The sequence below is a fragment of the Ochotona curzoniae genome, unplaced genomic scaffold (assembly GCF_017591425.1).
Source record: "Ochotona curzoniae isolate NIBS_2020 unplaced genomic scaffold, NIBS_Ocur_1.0 patch305, whole genome shotgun sequence".
NCBI lineage: Eukaryota > Metazoa > Chordata > Mammalia > Lagomorpha > Ochotonidae > Ochotona > Ochotona curzoniae.
This window is the reverse complement of record NW_024466868.1, coordinates 84,645-103,315: the sequence shown is the minus strand read 5'-3', so window position 1 is coordinate 103,315 and position 18,671 is coordinate 84,645. Positions and strand designations below refer to the sequence as shown.

At 50.8% G+C, this 18,671-nt stretch overlaps 1 protein-coding gene across 8 annotated transcripts in view; it reads right to left on the bottom strand.

The window, feature by feature from the left end:
* The window catches only part of LOC121167073 (transient receptor potential cation channel subfamily M member 3), a 164,445-nt gene that overhangs the window by 62,370 nt on the left and 83,404 nt on the right, over positions 1–18,671 (bottom strand). For 2 of the 8 annotated variants that reach the window (XM_040996445.1, XM_040996448.1), the window contains 9 exons: positions 16,553–16,653; positions 15,642–15,776; positions 13,059–13,109; positions 5,836–5,871; positions 5,539–5,679; positions 3,992–4,021; positions 3,064–3,353; positions 1,762–1,990; positions 2–169 (listed from right to left, as the gene is read on the bottom strand). In XM_040996445.1, the coding sequence (XP_040852379.1) occupies positions 2–169; positions 1,762–1,990; positions 3,064–3,353; positions 3,992–4,021; positions 5,539–5,679; positions 5,836–5,871; positions 13,059–13,109; positions 15,642–15,776; positions 16,553–16,653 (1,181 nt within the window). The remainder of the gene's footprint in view (position 1; positions 170–1,761; positions 1,991–3,063; positions 3,354–3,991; positions 4,022–5,538; positions 5,680–5,835; positions 5,872–13,058; positions 13,110–15,641; positions 15,777–16,552; positions 16,654–18,671) is intronic. The other 6 variants (XM_040996446.1, XM_040996450.1, XM_040996447.1 and 3 more) reach the window with 4 other exon arrangements.

Sequence of the window (18,671 nt, the reverse complement as noted above, 5' to 3'; positions counted from 1 at the left end):
CTGTCAGTTCCATGTCCTCTTCGTCCTTATCCTTCGTGGGCTTCTCGGGTTCCTCCGGCTCCTTCTCCTGCAGGTGGATTTCCTGAGCCTGGGTCATATAGGGCATGTCGTCTTTGTTCTTGAACTCCAAGCTGAGAATTGAAGGAGGAAGTAGAATTCCCAGAATTACCTAAAGTAATAATAATGATAATAATAATAATCACATTCAAAGGATTAAGATTAGGGTGGTTGCTTAGAAATCAGGCGTGTGTGTGTGTGTGTACCTGCACAGGGATCTGGATGTCTGAGTGGCTAAGCACACTGCTGTTAGAAGGGCCCTTTCATCCATATAGAACATGTTTTTGTAGTGGTGCCCCGTCCAATTCTTGGCAAAGCAAGCCATTTTGCTCAAATACATCCTATTCAATTAACAACCACTTGGCAAGGGGGAAACTGAGGGGGAAGAGCGACCTCATCTAAGACAAAGCAGGAAAGAATTGAGGTTTCCATTTCGCCATTAGACAGAACTTGACTGTGAAGTCAGTGCAAATACTGCATTTATTTGCCAACTTGTCAGGTGGAGTTGATTATGTCTTTCCTATTTGTAAAGGAAAAAAATGCTGTCCTAAAATACCTCAAGAAAGTTTGTGTGGGTAAAAAAAAAAATCCTTATTTATTTCAGAGCGTTCCCCTTGCCTTGGCTAGGAATACAAGTACACATCTGTGCACACACAGCTGAATCCATACACCCCAGTGGGCTAGGCTATTCATTGAGAGCATTTCCTGGCAAGAATGCCCCAGAAAAGGCCTGTCCTGTATTTCCCTCCATGTCAACATCGTGTGCATCTGTCTCTGTAAGGGTTCTAGACATGTGGGCCTTTCTCCTGAAAGTGCTAGCCGCTTCTCACCTGTCCACCCTGTTAGAGAACACATCCATTTCTCAATGGCACTACTGCCTCCAACCTGTGTCCTGCAAGTCTTCTCCCACATATGCTCTCAGCCCTGCAGCGGTGCTGGGACACAGGCTCATGAAGATGGTCTTCACTGAGGAAACTTAGATCATAGGAGGGTCTGTGAGAAACCCTTAAGGCTTAGTCAGGCTGTTAAGCAATGAGGCAGGGACAGTTCACACTGAAATACCACAGGAACTCAGAGGCAGCCAAAGGGCCACGGAGGATCCTGAATCCTGCAGGCCTGGGAAGGTTCAGGTGTCTGGCTGGCAGCCTGCAGGAGACACAACACCTTGTCCTCGGAGTGCCAAAGCCAGATTTGGCTCTAGTGTCCAGGCTTGGAGATCACCAGCCAGGCCGTGATGGAACTCCCATCATCCACTTCATACAACTCGAACTCCTCTGCAGTGCTGAGCCAAGAGCCCACAGAAAGAAGGAATGACAGAAGGGTGTTGGCCCAATAAAATAATGGCCATCAGAGAGAGGGAGAAAGTGGGGATGTGTGGGTCAAAGTGACGATGTTCTGTAGACACATACAATGAAGAAGTTGATGTACAACCCAAGGAGTAGCTACACCATTGTACACCGCAAAATGGCTGCAAGTCCAGGTATTCTGATATCAGCAGGACCTAACGGGGGACTCCTGAGTGTCTCTCCCTCTCTCTCCATATAGCTACGAAAACCACCAGCTAGGAGAATCTGATGATGCTTGGGTTTTGGCAGCATGCTCTTGAATTACAGAGTACCCCCATCCCACTGTGGATTTGGCTTGGAAAACTCCAATCAACCCTCTGGCCCTTGTAGCCAACAGGACCTCCTTGGGCACACTGACCTTGAGGCCTGAGTTTTTGCGCATGCGGAGGCGGCCCATCCACATGTCGGTGAGCAGCATCTGGCTACATGTGTGGGCAATGAAGTCACGGTGCTTGGCAGCCACAGCGAGCTGCAGGCAAGTGGCGTTGCTCCAGTTCTTCAGCTCATACGTCAGCAGCTTCATGGCCAGCTGCTCGTCCTGCTTGTAGGACTGATCCAGGAGCTCCACTGCCAGCTGGCCAAAGTCCCTGGAAGTAAATGTGCAGAAGAATCCTTCAAGCCGGAGCTAGAAGATGCACACTGCCAACTGCATCAGGTGGCAATGGGCAGAGCAGTTGTTTCATATGGGGTCTAGTCTGTTCATGAGTCACCCAGCCCATATTCATGGAGCATCTACTGTGTGTCAGTTATCGCATGCAGAGCTGGAGCCGTGAGGCAAACCAGCTATAGTCCTGTGCTCACTGAAAACAAGGTGAAGAAGGAGGAAGAAGCCGGTCAAGCAGGGAGTACAGGCTGTCTTCTTAAATGGGACTGACCTCACTTCAAACCTGGGTGCTGGCACCATGGCACAGCAAGCTAATCCTCCATCTGCGGCGCTGACATCCTATGTGGATGCCAGCCAGTTCAAGTTCCTGGAACTCTGATTCTGATTCAGCTCCCTGCTGTGGCCTGGGAAAACAGTGGAGGATGGTCCAAGGCCTTGGGATCCTGCACCCATGTGGGAGAATCAGAGGAGTCTCCTGGCTCCTGGCTTTAGACCAACCCAGCTTTGGCCATTGTGGCCATTTGGGGAATGAGCCAGTGGATGGAAAATCTCTTTCCTAACTGACCTTCTAGTAAAAAAATAAAATAAAATAAAATAAAAAGTCTTCAAAAGCTACGAATGTACAGCTTCGCACAAGTTACTTAAAATCTCTGAGTCTCATTTCCACAGCGGGGAGAAGCTCTCATTGGACCTAGGGCAGTTGATAGGATGCGAGTGTATGTTCACGTGTCTGCAGGGGCCTCTGTGTACGCAGCACTGCACAACGAAGGTTGAGAGGTTTTGTTCACCTTCCATGTGCACTAGTGGGATGATGCTACATTCCTTGAGTTTTGGGCAGCTCAGTTTCTCCAGTCTTTGGGGCCTTTCCAGTCTTTGGGGTCTCCCCAGTCTTTGGGGTCCCTCCAGTCTTTGGGTTCCCTCCAGTCTTTGGGGTCTCCCCAGTCTTTGGGGTCCCTCCAGTCTTTCGGGTCTCTCCAGTCTTTGGGGTCTCCCCAGTCTTTGGGGGTCCCTCCTTCCGTTTCTCCCCCGACTACTCTGCTTGCTGAGCTGGCCAACCTGGAGTTGTGGTTCAGCTCCTGGGAAATGTCATCCACCATGTCATTCTCAGAGGCCTCGTGAGCCATGGCCTTGCAGAGCTTACAGGCCACCAGGGCCTTGGCCATGGCCTCTTCCCCGTGCTGCCAGAAGAACAGCGCCATCTTCTGCCGCTTCATGAGCACGGCCCACACCATGAGCTCGTGGAAAGGGAATGGGAAGTGGTTGATCTCAGGGTCATCCAAGTCAATGTCCACCTCTTCCTCGCGCTTCTTGGTGGTCTTTCTTCCTCGCCTCAAGGGGATATCATCCTATGGTTTAGGGAAACACATGTAGGCAGAGTTGGATCTGTTACTTTTAAGAAATTACTGTATATCTTCTATTGACTTGACTCTGGATACACTGGAAAGAGCTCACAAAGGTACCATGCCCAACACACGCTTAAGTATAAACCTAGGGGAACATGCACATTTTACACTTAACAATGGATTCCTTTTTCATTTCACTTTAGTCCATTTCCTCTTCTACTCAAAGGATTATTTGTATTTTATTGCCCTTCTCTGTTAAAAGGACAAGGGCACTCTAGACTTGCACCAGCAAATACGATAGCTACATGAGCAAATCGTTGGAAGTGGATCCTCTATCCCCCATGAGATAGATACATTTCTGAAGCAGTTCTGGGCTTTTGTAAACATCCACAAGCTTTTTTTTTTTTTTCTTACTGGAATTTTTTGCTTCCTAGGTTTCCCATTTACCATAACCTCATGGTGGAATTCGTAAAGCTTTTGTGAACAGCATCCATGGACGTAGGCAATGTTTGTCCCCGCCACCTTTTTTTGCAGTCATATCCTAAGTTCTATCACTGAAGTAAACTTACAGATGTGTTTTCAAAATGCATAAAGAGGAAAAATAATTGACATACACACACACAAATTGAGCAAATATTTACCTCCATTCCAAGCAGTTTCAAGGCTTTGGGCTGTTAAAAAATATATTGCAATCAAAGTTAGACCTTTTGTTGCTAGAGAGGTAAGAAGAGAACCCTATAGCACATGTTTAGCAAGTAACATAATGCTATTGTGATATTATTTGTTTTATTTCATTAAACAAGAATACCGCAAGGAAAATTTATTTCCAGAAATTCTAAGACATGTAAGGATTTAGTGGTTTTGAGGAATCACAGACAGGAAAGTGGCAAGTTACCAAGAGATTGGAGATAAAACCTGTGGTTTATAATGTGTCCGGTGACCAAGCTCTCCCTCACTTTCTTACAATAGTCCTGCTTGGCTGACATGTCCATGGCATCCAATACTTGAACAAATGCTGTGGTTCTCAGTGTGCCCTCCCCAAATGTGTGTGTTGAAAACCTCATCCCCAAAGACAGGGTGTCAGGAGATGCACCCTGGGGGAGCTAATGAGGTCAAGAGGAAAGGCTTTCACAAATGGGAACAGCGTGCTTGTAGAAGAGGCCCACTGGAGCCTGCATATTGTTCCTGGACGTGAGGCAGAGCTACAGTCACTGACTATGAACAGGAAATACCCCCTCACCAGGGCCGCATCTGCTCATGACTTGATCTTCAGCTTCCCAGGCTTTAGAACGTTAAGCCAATTGTGTTGTCTCTAAGCCACCCAGTCAACAGCATTTTATTAGAGAAACTTGAGAAGACTAAGATGGATGAGCAATCCAACATTCAAAAAGATCAAATTAGAGATTCCTCAAGTCTCTGTTCTCTGAGGGCTTGGGACACTATTGTCATGGCCATCTCCTGGCATACAGAGCAAGGGCGAGTGGGCCAGAGGGCAAGTGCCTACAGTGCTCAAAGTTGCTTAAGGGTATCAGCCCCTGGAGAGGCATCATCGGTCATGTGGGATCGTGTGAGGGAGGCACAGGCTGTGCAGAGAGAGATCAGCACAGCACAGACCTCGTTTCCACTCAAGGTGGAGATTCAGCATTACATGTGGGGGCAGGTGTCCCAATGCTATGCTTCTGGGGAGTAAAGAAGTTGTAGCTAATTAGGAAGTGTTTTTTCTTCACCTGATATGGTGTTTGTTGTTATTGTTTATTTTACAGATTCTATTCATTTGAAAGTCAGCTAGAGACAGAGAAAGTCTTCCATCTGCTGGTTCACTCCCCATATGGCTGCAATGAGCCAGCCAGAGACTCCAGTCCAAAGTCAGGAGTCAGAAGATTCTGTTGGGTCTCCAACATGGGTATAGCATCCCCAGGCCTTGAGCCACCCTCCCTGCTTTTCCAGGCATATTGGCAGGGAGTTGGATCAGCTTCTGCAACAAGCACCCACGTGGGATGCAGGCATTGCAAGCAGTGGCTTAAATCACTTTGCCATTGTGCTCACTCCAATGCTATTCTTTTTAAAATTAAGAACAAATTTTAAACACATTTAAGAGCTGATCACTCTATGGAGAGTAAGAAGCCACACCCGGAATCTCCCATAGCTTGGTCCTCCCAGAAGGACTCAAATTTGGTAGAAGCCTCACCCTTTTGGGACCGAAGAGATTGTGGTAGAGGGTTCGGAAGCGCTTGCGTGTGTAGTTGCAGCGATAGGCGCCGCCCATCAGATACTCGATGACCAGGCCGATATCAATCAGGCTGATTCTGTAGTCGGGAGGCAGGTTCCCCTAACCGGGAAAGAAGGAAACAGACACACACACATCCAAGAGACAACGTGGTTTACTTGGGATTCTATTTCATGTGGTCGGTAACTATTTTAGAGTAAAAAAAAAATTAATGAAAAAAGAAACATATGAATGTATTATGCTGGTTAATTAATTCACCTTAAAATAGATCCAACCGAAACCTGGATATTCTCGCTTGGAAAGAAGACATAAATTAAATAAGAAGATGAAGTATTCGTTGACAACAACAGAAAATCAAAATATTTATTCACGTCTTCAGCTGGGGAGAAAAAAACACCAGTGTAGCAAAGAGAAGCACAAAGCTAAACACGGCAAATGCTGTTACTCCCCGGTGCCAGGAGCCAGTGCCCCCATTGCCCAGCTCCAGCTGCCTCGGACCCAGCCCTTCACCCTCAGCCCTGGCCCTCACTGAGCACAACCAGCCACTCGCTGAAGGAAGACTCCATCCAGAAGGTGAAGGTTATGGCCTGCACCTGGGCTGGCCCTGGGCTCGGGTCTCCACTGAGTCATGATGTGTTTCAGGATCAGCGCCTTTTCCAAGAAAGGGGCATGGCGTCTGGAGAAGGGACTGGATGCCAGGGTAAGGGTTGGCACGCACTTCCCCTGTGCTCAAGGAAAAGCGGGGTGAGCAGGGAGAAGGCGGAGTTTCCCAGGATTAAGGTTCTCCACTTCTCCTTAGAAGACAATCAGCTTCTCTCCAGCCTGGCTTTGTGGGGCATCCTTCGGGTGTCCACCATCTATACAGGCCACACGTGGGAACTGTCTTTTCTCTACTCCTTCCTGGGAGCTCACACAGTTGAAGGAGGAATTAGTTCTATCTGTAGGCAATGAGAAGTTCCCAGTGACCTGCCAAGGTTGAGTGGGGCTCTCTGGTTTAGTTCTGTCATGCAGGAGAGTGTTTTTATGCCATGAGTGACTAGGGGACCGCATTGTGTGGGAAGCACTGTGCCCTGAGGAGCGTCAGGATGGACTTTGTCCTTCCTGGAGAGCCCACGCCATGGGAGATTTCCACACGTCTCAGATAAGGCGGTTTTCAGAACACCTCCTTCAGTCTGCCGTGGGTTACGTTCTCTGGGTGATCCTGACACACACCAGCGTTTGCCTAACCTGACTATGGAAGCAGATTCGGGTAGCAGTGACAGAATGCAGGGGAGCTGGGACTCTCAACATGCTAACGGCTCAGCACTGTCAGGCAGCTAGGTCCTCTGGTTGGGCAGCAGGTGGATTTCCTGCCGTTCTTCCTCATGGTGAGCTGCGTCCACTGCAAGGTTTTGAGAGTCAGGGTCAGACTCCTGTGATCTCTACTGTAGCCTACCACCTAAAGTACAATTTTAGTCTTTCAGATTTTACTATCTTTTAATTCCCAGGGCCTTTGAGAAACCCTGAGAATTCTTGTGCTATTGTTGTTGAAAGTAACAGTAAGCCAGTTAAACAGGAAAGCACTGATGTGTCAGAATAAAGTTTGGGCTTGGGAGCTTTGCTACTCCCAGTCACACACCCAAGCAGCCGCGCCGGGCTCACTGACTCGAATAGCCCCCGTTTACTGCAGCAGCGTCCCCTGAGCTGGAGACACTGCTTCCTCTACGACGTGCTAACTCCGCTCAGTGGAGTGGGAATGAAGGGGCAGCAAGGGCACGCCCATGGGATCTCAGGGGTGCCACCCCCACCTGCTGCCGTCTGCCTGTCCCTTGGTTTGGGGTGCTGCCCAGGCCACCTGGGATCACGTGAGGGGTGTTTCAAAACGTGCATCTCCTTCTGCCTGACTGGCGCACGCCAACGTACGCGAAGATTCCTCTCACTGAGTTGCCCTTACACAGCAAACGCTCCCTACTTGCCTTCTGTCTTGCTCAGACTCACACAGCCACAACCTCTTCAGTCGGCAGCTGTTCTGACTCAGCAGGTTAAGGGTCCTCAGGCTATTCAGAAAGACCAATTAGCTGTTTCCTTTATGTAAAGTATGTTCTAGAAAAAGTTTGGTTTTCAGATAGCAGCTTTTAATGTATTGCCCTTTTCATAAAAATCAAACTGAGGTTACAAATGTTAGCCAGGCAGCCACTCTATTATTCTCTGGCAGGTTTTCCGAGGTCACAGCTTCTGCGGCCTCTGCCTTGACTGGAGGGCCTGGCCAGGGGGTTACTGGACCAGCAGTGGCTTCTAGGCGGCTGGACATGCCTCGGTCAGCCTCATCTCAGGTGCGCGTGGCTCCCCCAAGCACGGGCTCTGAGGCCGCCCTGTCTGTGCGCTGGGAGTCGGGCAGGCTGGAGGGCTCTGGCCTCCAGGCCACAGCTCTGGGTTCCTATCCGTCCTTTCTGAGGAACTTCTTCAGAGCTTCTTCTCAGTAAAGCGGGACTGAATTTCCCCACCTCCCGGTCTATAATGTTCAAGTAGCTGGCTTTGATAAAAAGCTCAAAGAGACCATCAGAGCAGGTGTATGAATGCATGCTTTTTAATCTTGTAAGGATAACCTGACTTAAAATATTGGTAGGGGTGAGTGTTCAGTGGTTAAGATGCCCAGATGCTCGATGCAGGACCCCACTCTGCACCTGGCCCCTAACTCCTGCCAGAGCTCACCTTGGGAGACAGCAGGGCTGGCTCGAGTCATGGGTTCCTACCTCCTGCATGGGAGACATGGAGTCAGCTATTACAGGTATTTCAAAGGGAACTGATAAAAGCCAAAACGTGGCTAACAGCTTGATATCTGCATATTTTGTTTTGAGTGTGAACGTGAGTCTTATTTCTAAGACACCAGTGTTTCCCCAATTACCAGTGTCCCAGGGAAGTGTTCACACTCTGGAGGTGTAAGAGCAGGCTTTGTCAGAAAGGTGCCAATGGTAGTAACATTCCAGGGAAGTAACACTTAGTGGCAAAGATGACATTTTTACCCAATGGCTTCGTTATAAAGAGGCATTAGGGGTACAGAAGCTAAAAAGGTCTTGGAATCTTCTCATATAAATGTTCATTATTTCAGAATCATATGTGCATGACCACGTCTGAAGCAGAGAGAACTTGGGGGTCTCTCTGGTTAACATGTTTGGAAGGAACAGCTAAGGAGAAGTTTACTTTAGCAAGTTACACGTGTGTCAGCTTTGTGTGGCAAGGCTCGAGGCACCTGTTCCTGTCCACAGGCTTTTTAGGAGCAGGGAGATGGAGAGTTAATTGGGGGAAAGACGAGATCGGTTTGAGAAAGCTGGGCATGATTTGGGCTTGTTGGGATAACAGTTGAGCGGACTCCGGAGGGCAGGGCAGCATCGGTGAGCGTGAGCGAGGAGCAGGACAGGAGCAGGACGTAGGCTGACGCTCTCCTGCAGGGGCCACAGATGCAGCAAAGGCACTGCTTCCACTAGAGCAGACGTTCCTGGCCAGGGAGGTTACAGCACTTACGCAGTCAACAGCCAGAGACAGGACCCCACAGTGGGAACAGCTGCGCTGTGGTTCCAACGGAACTCCCATGTACCCCTCACCAGCTCACTGCCTCTGCGCTTCAGTTTACGCTCAGCAAACGGGCAGCATGGACCTGGTTAGCTGCAGGGTCCTGTTTCTGAAAGTCCAACTGTGTGAGTAAGATCTGCCGGGTCACCTGGCCGATGGCCTAGCCCAAAGTTTGCAGTTATGGCCTGCAGTTCTGCTGACCGGGATTGAAGGCTTGGAGGCATGGGGAACTTAAGGCAGCCAGGACTGGGTCGTGCTCTTGGCACCCACGTTGCCTGCATAGGGCCAGGAAAGCGCATGGTACCATGTGTACCAACAGGTGCAGTCCAAGAACCATCTGAAGGAGTCTTCCTTTGCGACCCTGTGGTGGGATTCCTTCTACCTGCTGCTTCCTTTGCGCTCCTCCCGCCCTCTTGCTAATTGCTCTGGTAACTGGCGAAGGTGCAACACGTGTTTCTAATGCCTTAATAGCACGTGGTGGGCCACATGAGTCAAACGCTGCTGGGAGAGTGTGGACTCGCTTGGAAATGCTGCCTGTTCGACCTCTGCTGTGAGCCGAGACTGCAAAGGTAAGGTTTAATCCGTGCCATTCCTCAGGGGCTCCTAAGGCAGACATGGCATTTACCGTTTCCACTTGCTCTTCCATGAACTCTGTGTGTCAGCTCACGGCACCAAGTTCTGATTTCAACTATTTGGGAATTCTTTTTTTCCTTGAAACTTACGACGAGCTTTCAAAAATGAGATTGTGTCTCTCTAATGTATGCCAAGTGTGAAATAACTGCCGGCTTCAGGTTTGCTAAGGGAGAAAGGGCAAAAACTGAGAGCTCTGATGCTGACAGGACAGTGGGCTGGGGGTGAGTAGTTGCCAGGCCTCGACGGCAGCTCATGAAAGCCAGGCTGGAAAAGGCCTGAGCCAGGGCTGGCCCAGCCGCCCAGCCCCGTGACTGGCCCAGCCGTCAGCTTGGTAAAACATACGGTATCTGAGAAGTTTATTTAGCAGACGCGGTTATAAATATGGCACTTTCCTACCTACAGTGTCTTTGGGGGGGGGCAGGGCTGGTTGGTTTGCTTTCTGTCAAGCTTTGGGTCTTCATTCTCCTCATTAGTACTTCTACATAATCCTCAAAGCCACCCTTCTCTGTCGGGGAAGGGTTAGTAATCTGAAGTTTTAGCACACGTAAGACAGAAAACATTAGTTGAAAACACAGAGGCCCAAGCAGCAGCTGCTGAGCTGGTGGTTCCGTGTCAAGGAGAGCAGCCAGTGGGGGCAGTGACTTGCTGGGAGCACTGGGGCAGCAGGTGGATCTGCGTGGGAGGCCCGCTCAGGGTTAGTGTTGGCTTAGAGGGACCGGAATTTCTGGGCGATGCCGAACAGTAGCTCTTGACTCTAGATTGCTCCCTTGATGGAAACAATCTGAGATGTTGAAGCTAGCTTGGGAGCTATGTTCCACATTCAGTTTTGTTGGTTTTCAAGAGTTGCTGGACACTAGGAAGTGCTGGCTGGCTTGCGGAAGTCAGACCTAAACGCGCCTCCTGGGGTTGTGAGAGCGATTTGAATAAGTGTTGCTAGCTCGTGCACAGCATTTCGCACTGAGGTTCATAATGGGCTCATTTTGCACACAGGTTAAATGTGGCCCTCTCTCTTCTCTAACTACACGATGCCCGCGTTGTTGACAGGCATATTTGTTTTGCGCTGAAAGCCACTGACACGTTCTGAAGGATTTTCGAACCTAGTCCTGTAACCTGTGATCGTTGTATTGGCTCAATTTTCTTGGAAACTGTGAGGAACCATGTGAGAAAGTCACGCGCCATTGCTAACCTCTCTCTGATTCATCTCTTTAGAAGACACGATATAGGGAAGTGGGCTCCCACCGCGGGCCCCTCCTCCGTGGGACACACAACGTAGGTGCCTCCGGTTCTTGGACTGCCTGAGTTCTCAAGCCCTGCTCCGTGGTGATGCGGCACCTGCCTTTATCGCAGGGATGCAGGGAGCCTTTTCCTTAGGGAAGAAGCTGCACATTGGGTTTCTGTCTCTCCTTACCCTTTGGGAAGTCAGTTTAATAATATTCTACAAGATTTAAAAAATAGTTTCCCCAGGTGTTTAATTAGCAAGTCAACAAATGCTCATAAAACTACCTTCCTGACCCCTGTAGCTCTCAAATCATCCCTGTCCAAGTCTTTTTGTTAGTTTGTATTATCTTTGAGATTTTTTTCTTTAAGGAGCTGAAGATAATCTCTCCCTTAAAATCCTTCAGGCACCCTCCAGTGGTGTGAGCAAGCGCAAGAGGCAGCACAGGGATTTCAGGAAATGTTATTGCAAAGCAGAGTCCTGCAGGAAGGGGTTTGGATCAGTCGTGCCCAGTGGAGGTGAACTGTAAAAACCCCTCTGAAGATGGGGCGTGGTGTTACTGCTGGGGGACTGGGCAGCGGAAGTGGATGAGTGAGTGATGGGCAGGGTTGAAGAACCGAGGCTTTGTGCTCGCTGGAAAGTTCCACCATCTAGCTAGATAGGGACTTGAGGGGAGGGGAGTGACTCCATTTCCATCATCTCAGAAACTCAAAACATTTGAAAGTGAGCAACACACATCTTGGCATAGGAAACACGTTCAATGTGTGCTCTTCGAGTCTTCTGGGCCTAGTTCAATCTAAAACGAGCCTAGAGGAAGGAGAAAGGGTTTGTGGAAGGCAGCCTAGGGAGTGGGAATGTGGTGGATGAAGGGGAGACGCATCCTTGGTAAGAGAAACTGTTGAACTGGGACAGAGTGCCCTGCCTCACGGCGACCTGGGCTGCTCTGGCTGGCACCAGTGACCCACTTGGTGTGCTGTCATGACGGGAGAAAAGTGCCCAAGGGCCACACGACAACCCTCCTTCTTATTAACATCCTTACTCGTAACTAGCCAAGATCTAGCAGGCCAGCAGTGATGTTCTTTTTTCCTACCTTTGGAGGGAATTTAAAAGGTGACAGGGCACGGGCTATGCTAGCCAATGACTTCCTGTGCGATGAAGAAGCTTACAGCTTCGTTTGGTGGCTTTGTCTGTGCGCACGGATAACATGCCACACAGCAGTGACGGGGCACGCGCATGTCCACGTGGTGCAGGCACACGTGGGGCAGCAACTTCGCCCATCAGCTTTGTCCTCGGGTTTACAGCACTCTGTGGGATACACTGCAGGGCTCAGACCTCACTGACTGCCGAAGGAGACGGAGGTGAAAGAACAAGACTTTTGCTAAATTTAAACACAACTTACTGGGCCTCATTTTCCTTCTCTGTAAATGGAAATAACATATAACAGGCTTTTTAGAGTGCTGTCTGTGAACTGGCTTGATGAGAGCTTATATTCATACTATGCACTTGGTCATCCTAAATAACAATATTTTATTAATCCAAGGATCCAAACTAGCTCTGAATGAACCACTGAGTGTGGTTCTCATTTGTAAATCCAAAGAATTATCCTTAATGCATGCCAACAGGATTTTCCCCTCCTGTCGAATGATCAAGAGCATGACAGAATATTCTAGAGACAATGGAACGCTTGTGCGTTTCCGTCCTCATTCTCTTGAGATTCCCGAGCGGTGCTTCCTGCCCACTGCGGAAGGCTGGGAGGAAGCTACCTCTCGTGGCCCACTAGCATGGCAACTGGCCCTCCTCCCAAACGGGGCATACATCCACGTGGCACAGGGAGAGCCTAGGGCTCCGCTCTGCCAAAGCATCAAGTTCGACAAAAGCATCTAAAACCGCGGCGACTGGGGGGGACCACAGCTGCGTCTAAGCAAAGACATCGTGTTAGAGGACAGACAGGCGAGGCTGTTGGGCAAGGCGGGGCCGGAGCGGGCAGCGACGCTCACTGGGGCGGCTCATGCAAAACAGAGGTGTTTTCCACCACGCCAAGCGGTGAAGCCGGGCCTCCGACCCGCAGGCAGAGGGAGCTTACCTTCTTGACGTCCCTGACCAAGTGGTACAACGTATTCGAGGGCCCATGTCTCTGAAAATAATAAAGAAGAATCAAATAGCTTTGCTAGTCAGGGGCAAGGCACAAGGGATCTGGCAGGGAGGGCTGTGGCGGAGGGCCGCGCCCCGGGGACGCTCAGTGTTATCTGCTTTTCTAAATAAGGGGGCAGGTGGCCCACGTGTGGACGGTGAGGCCCGACTGCCCTTGTGTGTGGGTGGAGACCAAGAGGCTGATTTTTCCACCCTGGAAATACACCAGGGCACGCTGCCATCACAGCTCATGTACTGCGACGACTGAGATTGTTTAAGAAGGGCAGAGGGAAAATATCTGAGGCTTTGGGGTCTGCGGCCTTGATCACACTGCTCAAGTGTGCTGTTCTAGTGTGAGAGCGGCCATAGAGGAAGTGACATGACGCAGCGAGCGGCAGCTCGGCTGTGTTTGATGAAAGCTTTACAAAATCCATCCTTAGGTGGGTCATAGAGAGATAGTGGGGTAGCTTTGTCCTGCCGTTGGTTGCTGGCTGAGACTGGGCTTAAAGGAAAAATCATAGGTTGGGGAAAAAATACTTGGGGAGAATATTGGTGTTAATGGAAGGTAAGAAATGAGCTATCATGCTGTAGTCATTTTAGGAGAAAAAATGCTCAACATAGGATTCCAGGGACAGTTGAATTTCAGATAACAGTGGGACGGTTTTCAGTGTTTCTTCCTTGCTTGGAAGGGCAGGAGGGGACATACGTGAACAGAGAGAGCTAGAGAGAGAGAACCCAAACTGGAGATTCTTCATCTGCCAGTTGCCTTCCCAGATGCCGGCCACAGCTGGAACTGGATCAGGACAGAGGTGCGAGGCAGGAATCCCTTCGGTTCCCCCAAGGGGCCGAGGGTTCCAAGTGCCTGAGTTCGTATCCCTTGTCTCCCAGGCCACGCAATACTGGGTATACAGTGGTACTTTGCATATCTCATGGAAAAATGGAATTAAAGGATATGTTTATTTTGGTTTAAAACTATTTTTGAGACTAAATTTTGGAGAAAGCACATGGAAAATGTGTACTAGGAAAAAGTCCGCCTGTATTTTAAACATTTTTAAACCGAAAAACATACATTTGATGCCATTTTCCTCTAAACTTTTTCAAGTATCCTTATACTTAATCATTGTTGATTATCTGAAATTCAAGCTGGACTGGACATCCTGTGATTGTTTGCCAAGCCAGGTGATCTTCACGAGAGGATGTGTGGTGGTCGGGGAGTTCCGTCCTGAGCAGCCCAGTGCCAAGCCTCCACCTGCGCCCACCCTTGTGGTCGTGCTCACTAGAGCTGCCTCTGGCTTGGAGCCGCGCTGCTCTCCGGAGTCAGGGTGTCTGGCTGCTGAGCAGCTCTCCACAAACGCAGGAGAGGGTCCAGCTGCTGGGCGGCTCCACGCGAGCAAGGGAGAGCCGCCTTGCTTCGCCAGAACCTTGACTTAGCCCCTCTAACTTGGGGTCCAGAAAACAGACCCATCAGACGGGACTGCTGTGAGGATTATGGGGTCCAGCCTTGGCCAAGTGGTTGACACGATGCTTGGCACCTGCCAGTCGTCAGCCTCTGCTGCCGCTGGGCCATTCACCGCCCCCAGCCCTGTCCCTTCACCTGGCTGGGGGTGCAAGGTGTTCATTTTAAATGGGGTGATTGTAAACGGGACACCCCGTTATTTTTGCTGAGATTCTCACTGTTGCTCCAGGAGACAGAAGCCTGCCCTGGTCAGCTGTTCTCTCCTCCAGAAGGAATGCAGCGGAGTGGCAGAGCAGAGCCATTGTGCACCTGTGGCTTAGGGGCTGGGACGCTCGCATTAAGCAGCCCAGGGCTCTGCCTCTTCTGTGGCGGAAGGTTTGTGTCTCCTACAAAAGTGCACGGTGTGGTCACAGCATGGCAGGGTCCCTGGGGAGGGCAGTGCATCCCGAATGCACATGGCCGAGAGGGAAGAGGCATCGCACAGCATTTGGCTCCCTCTTTTCCATCCCCTCCTCCCACCACGTGGGGCCACATCCTCCCCGAAGGATGCAACAAGAAAGCATCCTCTTGGAAGCCAAGGGTGCCCTCACAAGATGCCACCCTCCATGTTCTTGACCTTGGACCCAGAAGTAAGAACGGAGGTATAAATCTGTTGTTTGAGGAGGGCATCGCAGGAAGTCCACAAGATAGTGTACATTTCAGTCCACTATTGCAGATGAGATTTTACGTCTTATTCCAGTATTTCAAAATAAGAATGTCCTGGCTGTTAGGGTGCTGCATATGTTAGGGTGTCGGTCACTTGTATGCTTGGCATTGTCACTTTGCCAATTGCTTCCACCCCGCTTTGGCCACAGTGGCCCAGGGCGGTCCTGGGCTCTCTCCCTCAGATGCCTACAACTGAGCAGTTACAACAAGTGGAACCATGGTGACTTGGCACCTGTTATCAAAGGCAGCAGTTGTGAAGAGTGGTCCATGCACGTGGGAGGGAAGGGTGTGGGGGAGGGAGAGAACCACAAGGCATGTGTGGGGCAGAAGGTAAAACAGGGAAACAAAGTCAGAAGTGCCTTAGCTTGGCCCTACCGTATTGTACAACTCCTCTAGTCTGGAGATGGTGAGGAAACGATGCATGCTTACTCCATTCTCGATGAGCAACTTCACAAAATCCACTCTGTCCAGGACAAGGGCGTCCAGCATGGCTTGCTCCAGAGACCCCACCTGCAAATCAGCTTGCTGAGTCAGGCTGCCCCAGATGCAGACAGCTGTCTCGTCTTGGAAGTCAAGCCGTGCGGTCCTAACTGCCAAGTGCTGGGTCATGGAAAGGTGCAAGTGCTCCTAACATCTTTCTCCCCTTGCCTCTCTGTCCCAACTGCATGCTCTCCTCCCGGAGCGAGGGAAGTGCTGGGCGGGGCAATTTCCCCTCCGTATTTTTGGTAGCATTAATGCAGGGGAAACAAACCAAGCACAGTTACGTAAATCTCTAGTTGCCCATGTTCTCTGGGACCAGGGAGGTCCTGTGCTTTGCCACCAGGACCAGATGGCACCTGCGGGCGGAGGCCTGGTAATTCAGCATCCCGTGGTGTGACCCCGCCATAACCAGTGTGCAGTGCCACTGCCTGGCAGCAACAGCCTCTTCTTTTTGCTCCTCAGCAATACCATAAGAACAGAACGACACATATCACTTCACTTGAACTCAACTTTATCTAATGTACTTTTCCCCAGACATATTAAAAGATGTAGGTTGACGGTTTCAATCACAGACCATTCATAAAGATGGTCATGTTTGGCCTTGTGCTTAGCTGTGACGTCCACCAGGTGGCGGCATTTCCCCAAATTAGAGGGGCGTGCAAGCCAGGGACTGCGTTAAGGCAGGAAGCATTTTTTCCCACCGTCCAGAAAAGGCAGTAGAATCCAGAGCCACTCTCTAGTGTTCCTTCAACAAATACCCTTGCCCAAGCAAATGGGCTTTTCAGAGGGGAAGACGTATACTCTACCGGCCACTGTTGCCCATAAATAAAGATCTGGCTGCGGGCGATGTCCACGCGGTTCCAGGCTAAAGCTAAACTCAGCTGGTCTGGGGCCGAGGCATTGGCACCTGTGCGCAGAGAAGTGGGGAAGAGGGTGGGAGAGAAAACAGCAGTCGGTTATTATTGCGCTCGGCCCTGTTGCATCCCTCTTCCTGGAGAGCTGGCTCGGCTCTCCGTGGGCGGTTACCTGCTTTGCTGTTTTTTTTTTTTTTTAACAGACCATCCCTCCAGGGCAGCGCTGTTTACATGTGGTTATTTAAATGTATTCAAGCAAACAAAGAAAAAACCCCTTTGCTTCCTCTGGCACACCTGCCACATTTCCAGCGCCCCGTGGCACACACTGGCCGGCGGCTGCTGACTGGAGAGCCCAGGCAGGCAGCCTTTCTGTCCTCGTGGGAAGGTCCTCAAGCCTGAGGTGGCCTGGAGGCTTCCTGGAAGCACTGTGCGTGTGGCAGGGCCTGCAGGGACGCAGCGGGCAGCGGGCGGAGAGCGCGGGGCCACGGGGCTGGGTCTGCTGGTTTGCGACTGTAAGATGGAGTTCCTTAAAGCCACTGTTCATCTGTGAAAGGGGGGCTATTGAGATCGTCCTGTTAATCCAAGCAGGATTCGTGACATTACGGGAGTACAACGTGCGGAGAAGTTTCTTAAAGAGTGTCTTTCTTTTATTTGGAAGACAGTTAGAAAGAGAAGGAGAGACAAAATGGTCTTCCCTCCGCTGGTGTGCTCCCCCAATGACGGCAATGACTAGAGCTGGGCCACTTTGAAACCAGGAGCCAGGGCTTCTCCCCGGTCTCTTTCAGAGTTGTAGGGTCCACCCGGAGTGTCCCAGACCCTAGTAGAGAGAGGATAGGAAGTGGAGCAGCCAGGACTCAAATCTGTGCTTGTCTGGGAAGCCAGAGCTGCAGCTGAGGTTTGGCGCACTATGCTACAACACCGGCCCCAAGGGCCAGGCTGTTTATAATTCACCAGCATCATTGGCATGTCCAGGGAAGGCCATCAAGACCACTGTCCCTACCTTCCTGCGTGTCCCACCAGTAAGGGGGATGTACAGGAATAAATGCCCTCCCCTGGCTCAGAGTGGTTGAGCATCTCCCATGTGCTGGGCAAAGATCAGGCACTTTGAATCGTTGTCAGAGCTAATTCTGAGACTTGGCTCTGATTGTGTCCACTGCACAGAAGACGCTGGGGTCCAGAGAGGCTGCTGGGAACAGAGCCATGCCAGCTGCTCCAAGGGGAGAATGAGCAAGAGTGTGCTGCGCACTGCCGGTTCTGCTGGGCTTGGCTGCAGCGCAGGTCACGGGCGCCGAGGAGGGCCCATGGCACGCTGGAAGTCCCCAGGGAGACTCCAAGATGCCATCACACTGCAGTGCAGTCACCCCGAGGAGCTGGGCAGCACTGCGGGCTTTCCTGCCCACTGCCCAGTCTGGGCTCCGTTTGCCTTCTCCCCGCCTCCCTCTGGGCCTCAGAGGTGTTCGTGCTCAGCATTAGGGAAGTGTTTCCACGGTGACCACTTCTCAGACTGGAACCCACATCAGCGCAACGTGGAGAACTTGAACCATCTTTATGAATTTGGAAAAGCAGAGTGACACCTTTCCCAGGGCCAGCCCAGGCTGGAACCAGAAGCCAGGAACTCAGTGGTTGGCAGAAAGCCAGGTGTCAGGCGACCAGGTGCAGCCTTTGGGCACACTGGCAGGAAGGTGACTGGGAGTGCGGACACGCTGACATGTGACCCGCACTTGAACAAAGGCTGCGCCCCTTCCCTGCCGCCGGCTCATTGCAAAATTAAAAAATAAGGAAAGTGTTGGTGGGGAATGAGGGCAGGAGGGAGGGCGGGGTGGGGCGTGTTACTGTGCTTCTAAGTCTCTGCTGTGGACTTTTCCCACCTCATCCAAACAAACATGAAAAATCTGCTGACAGTGCCTCGAGAGGCAGATGAGCCTCAGATGTCAAAGAACTGAAATGTCTCGGCCCATCGAAGCTATGCGCCCAAGCTCACAGGTTGCATTAGGAAGGAACACAGCCCCTGAACCACGCAGGCCTCGTCCGCTTGTCAGAACTGCTCAAAGCGTGCTTCTGTGACAGCACG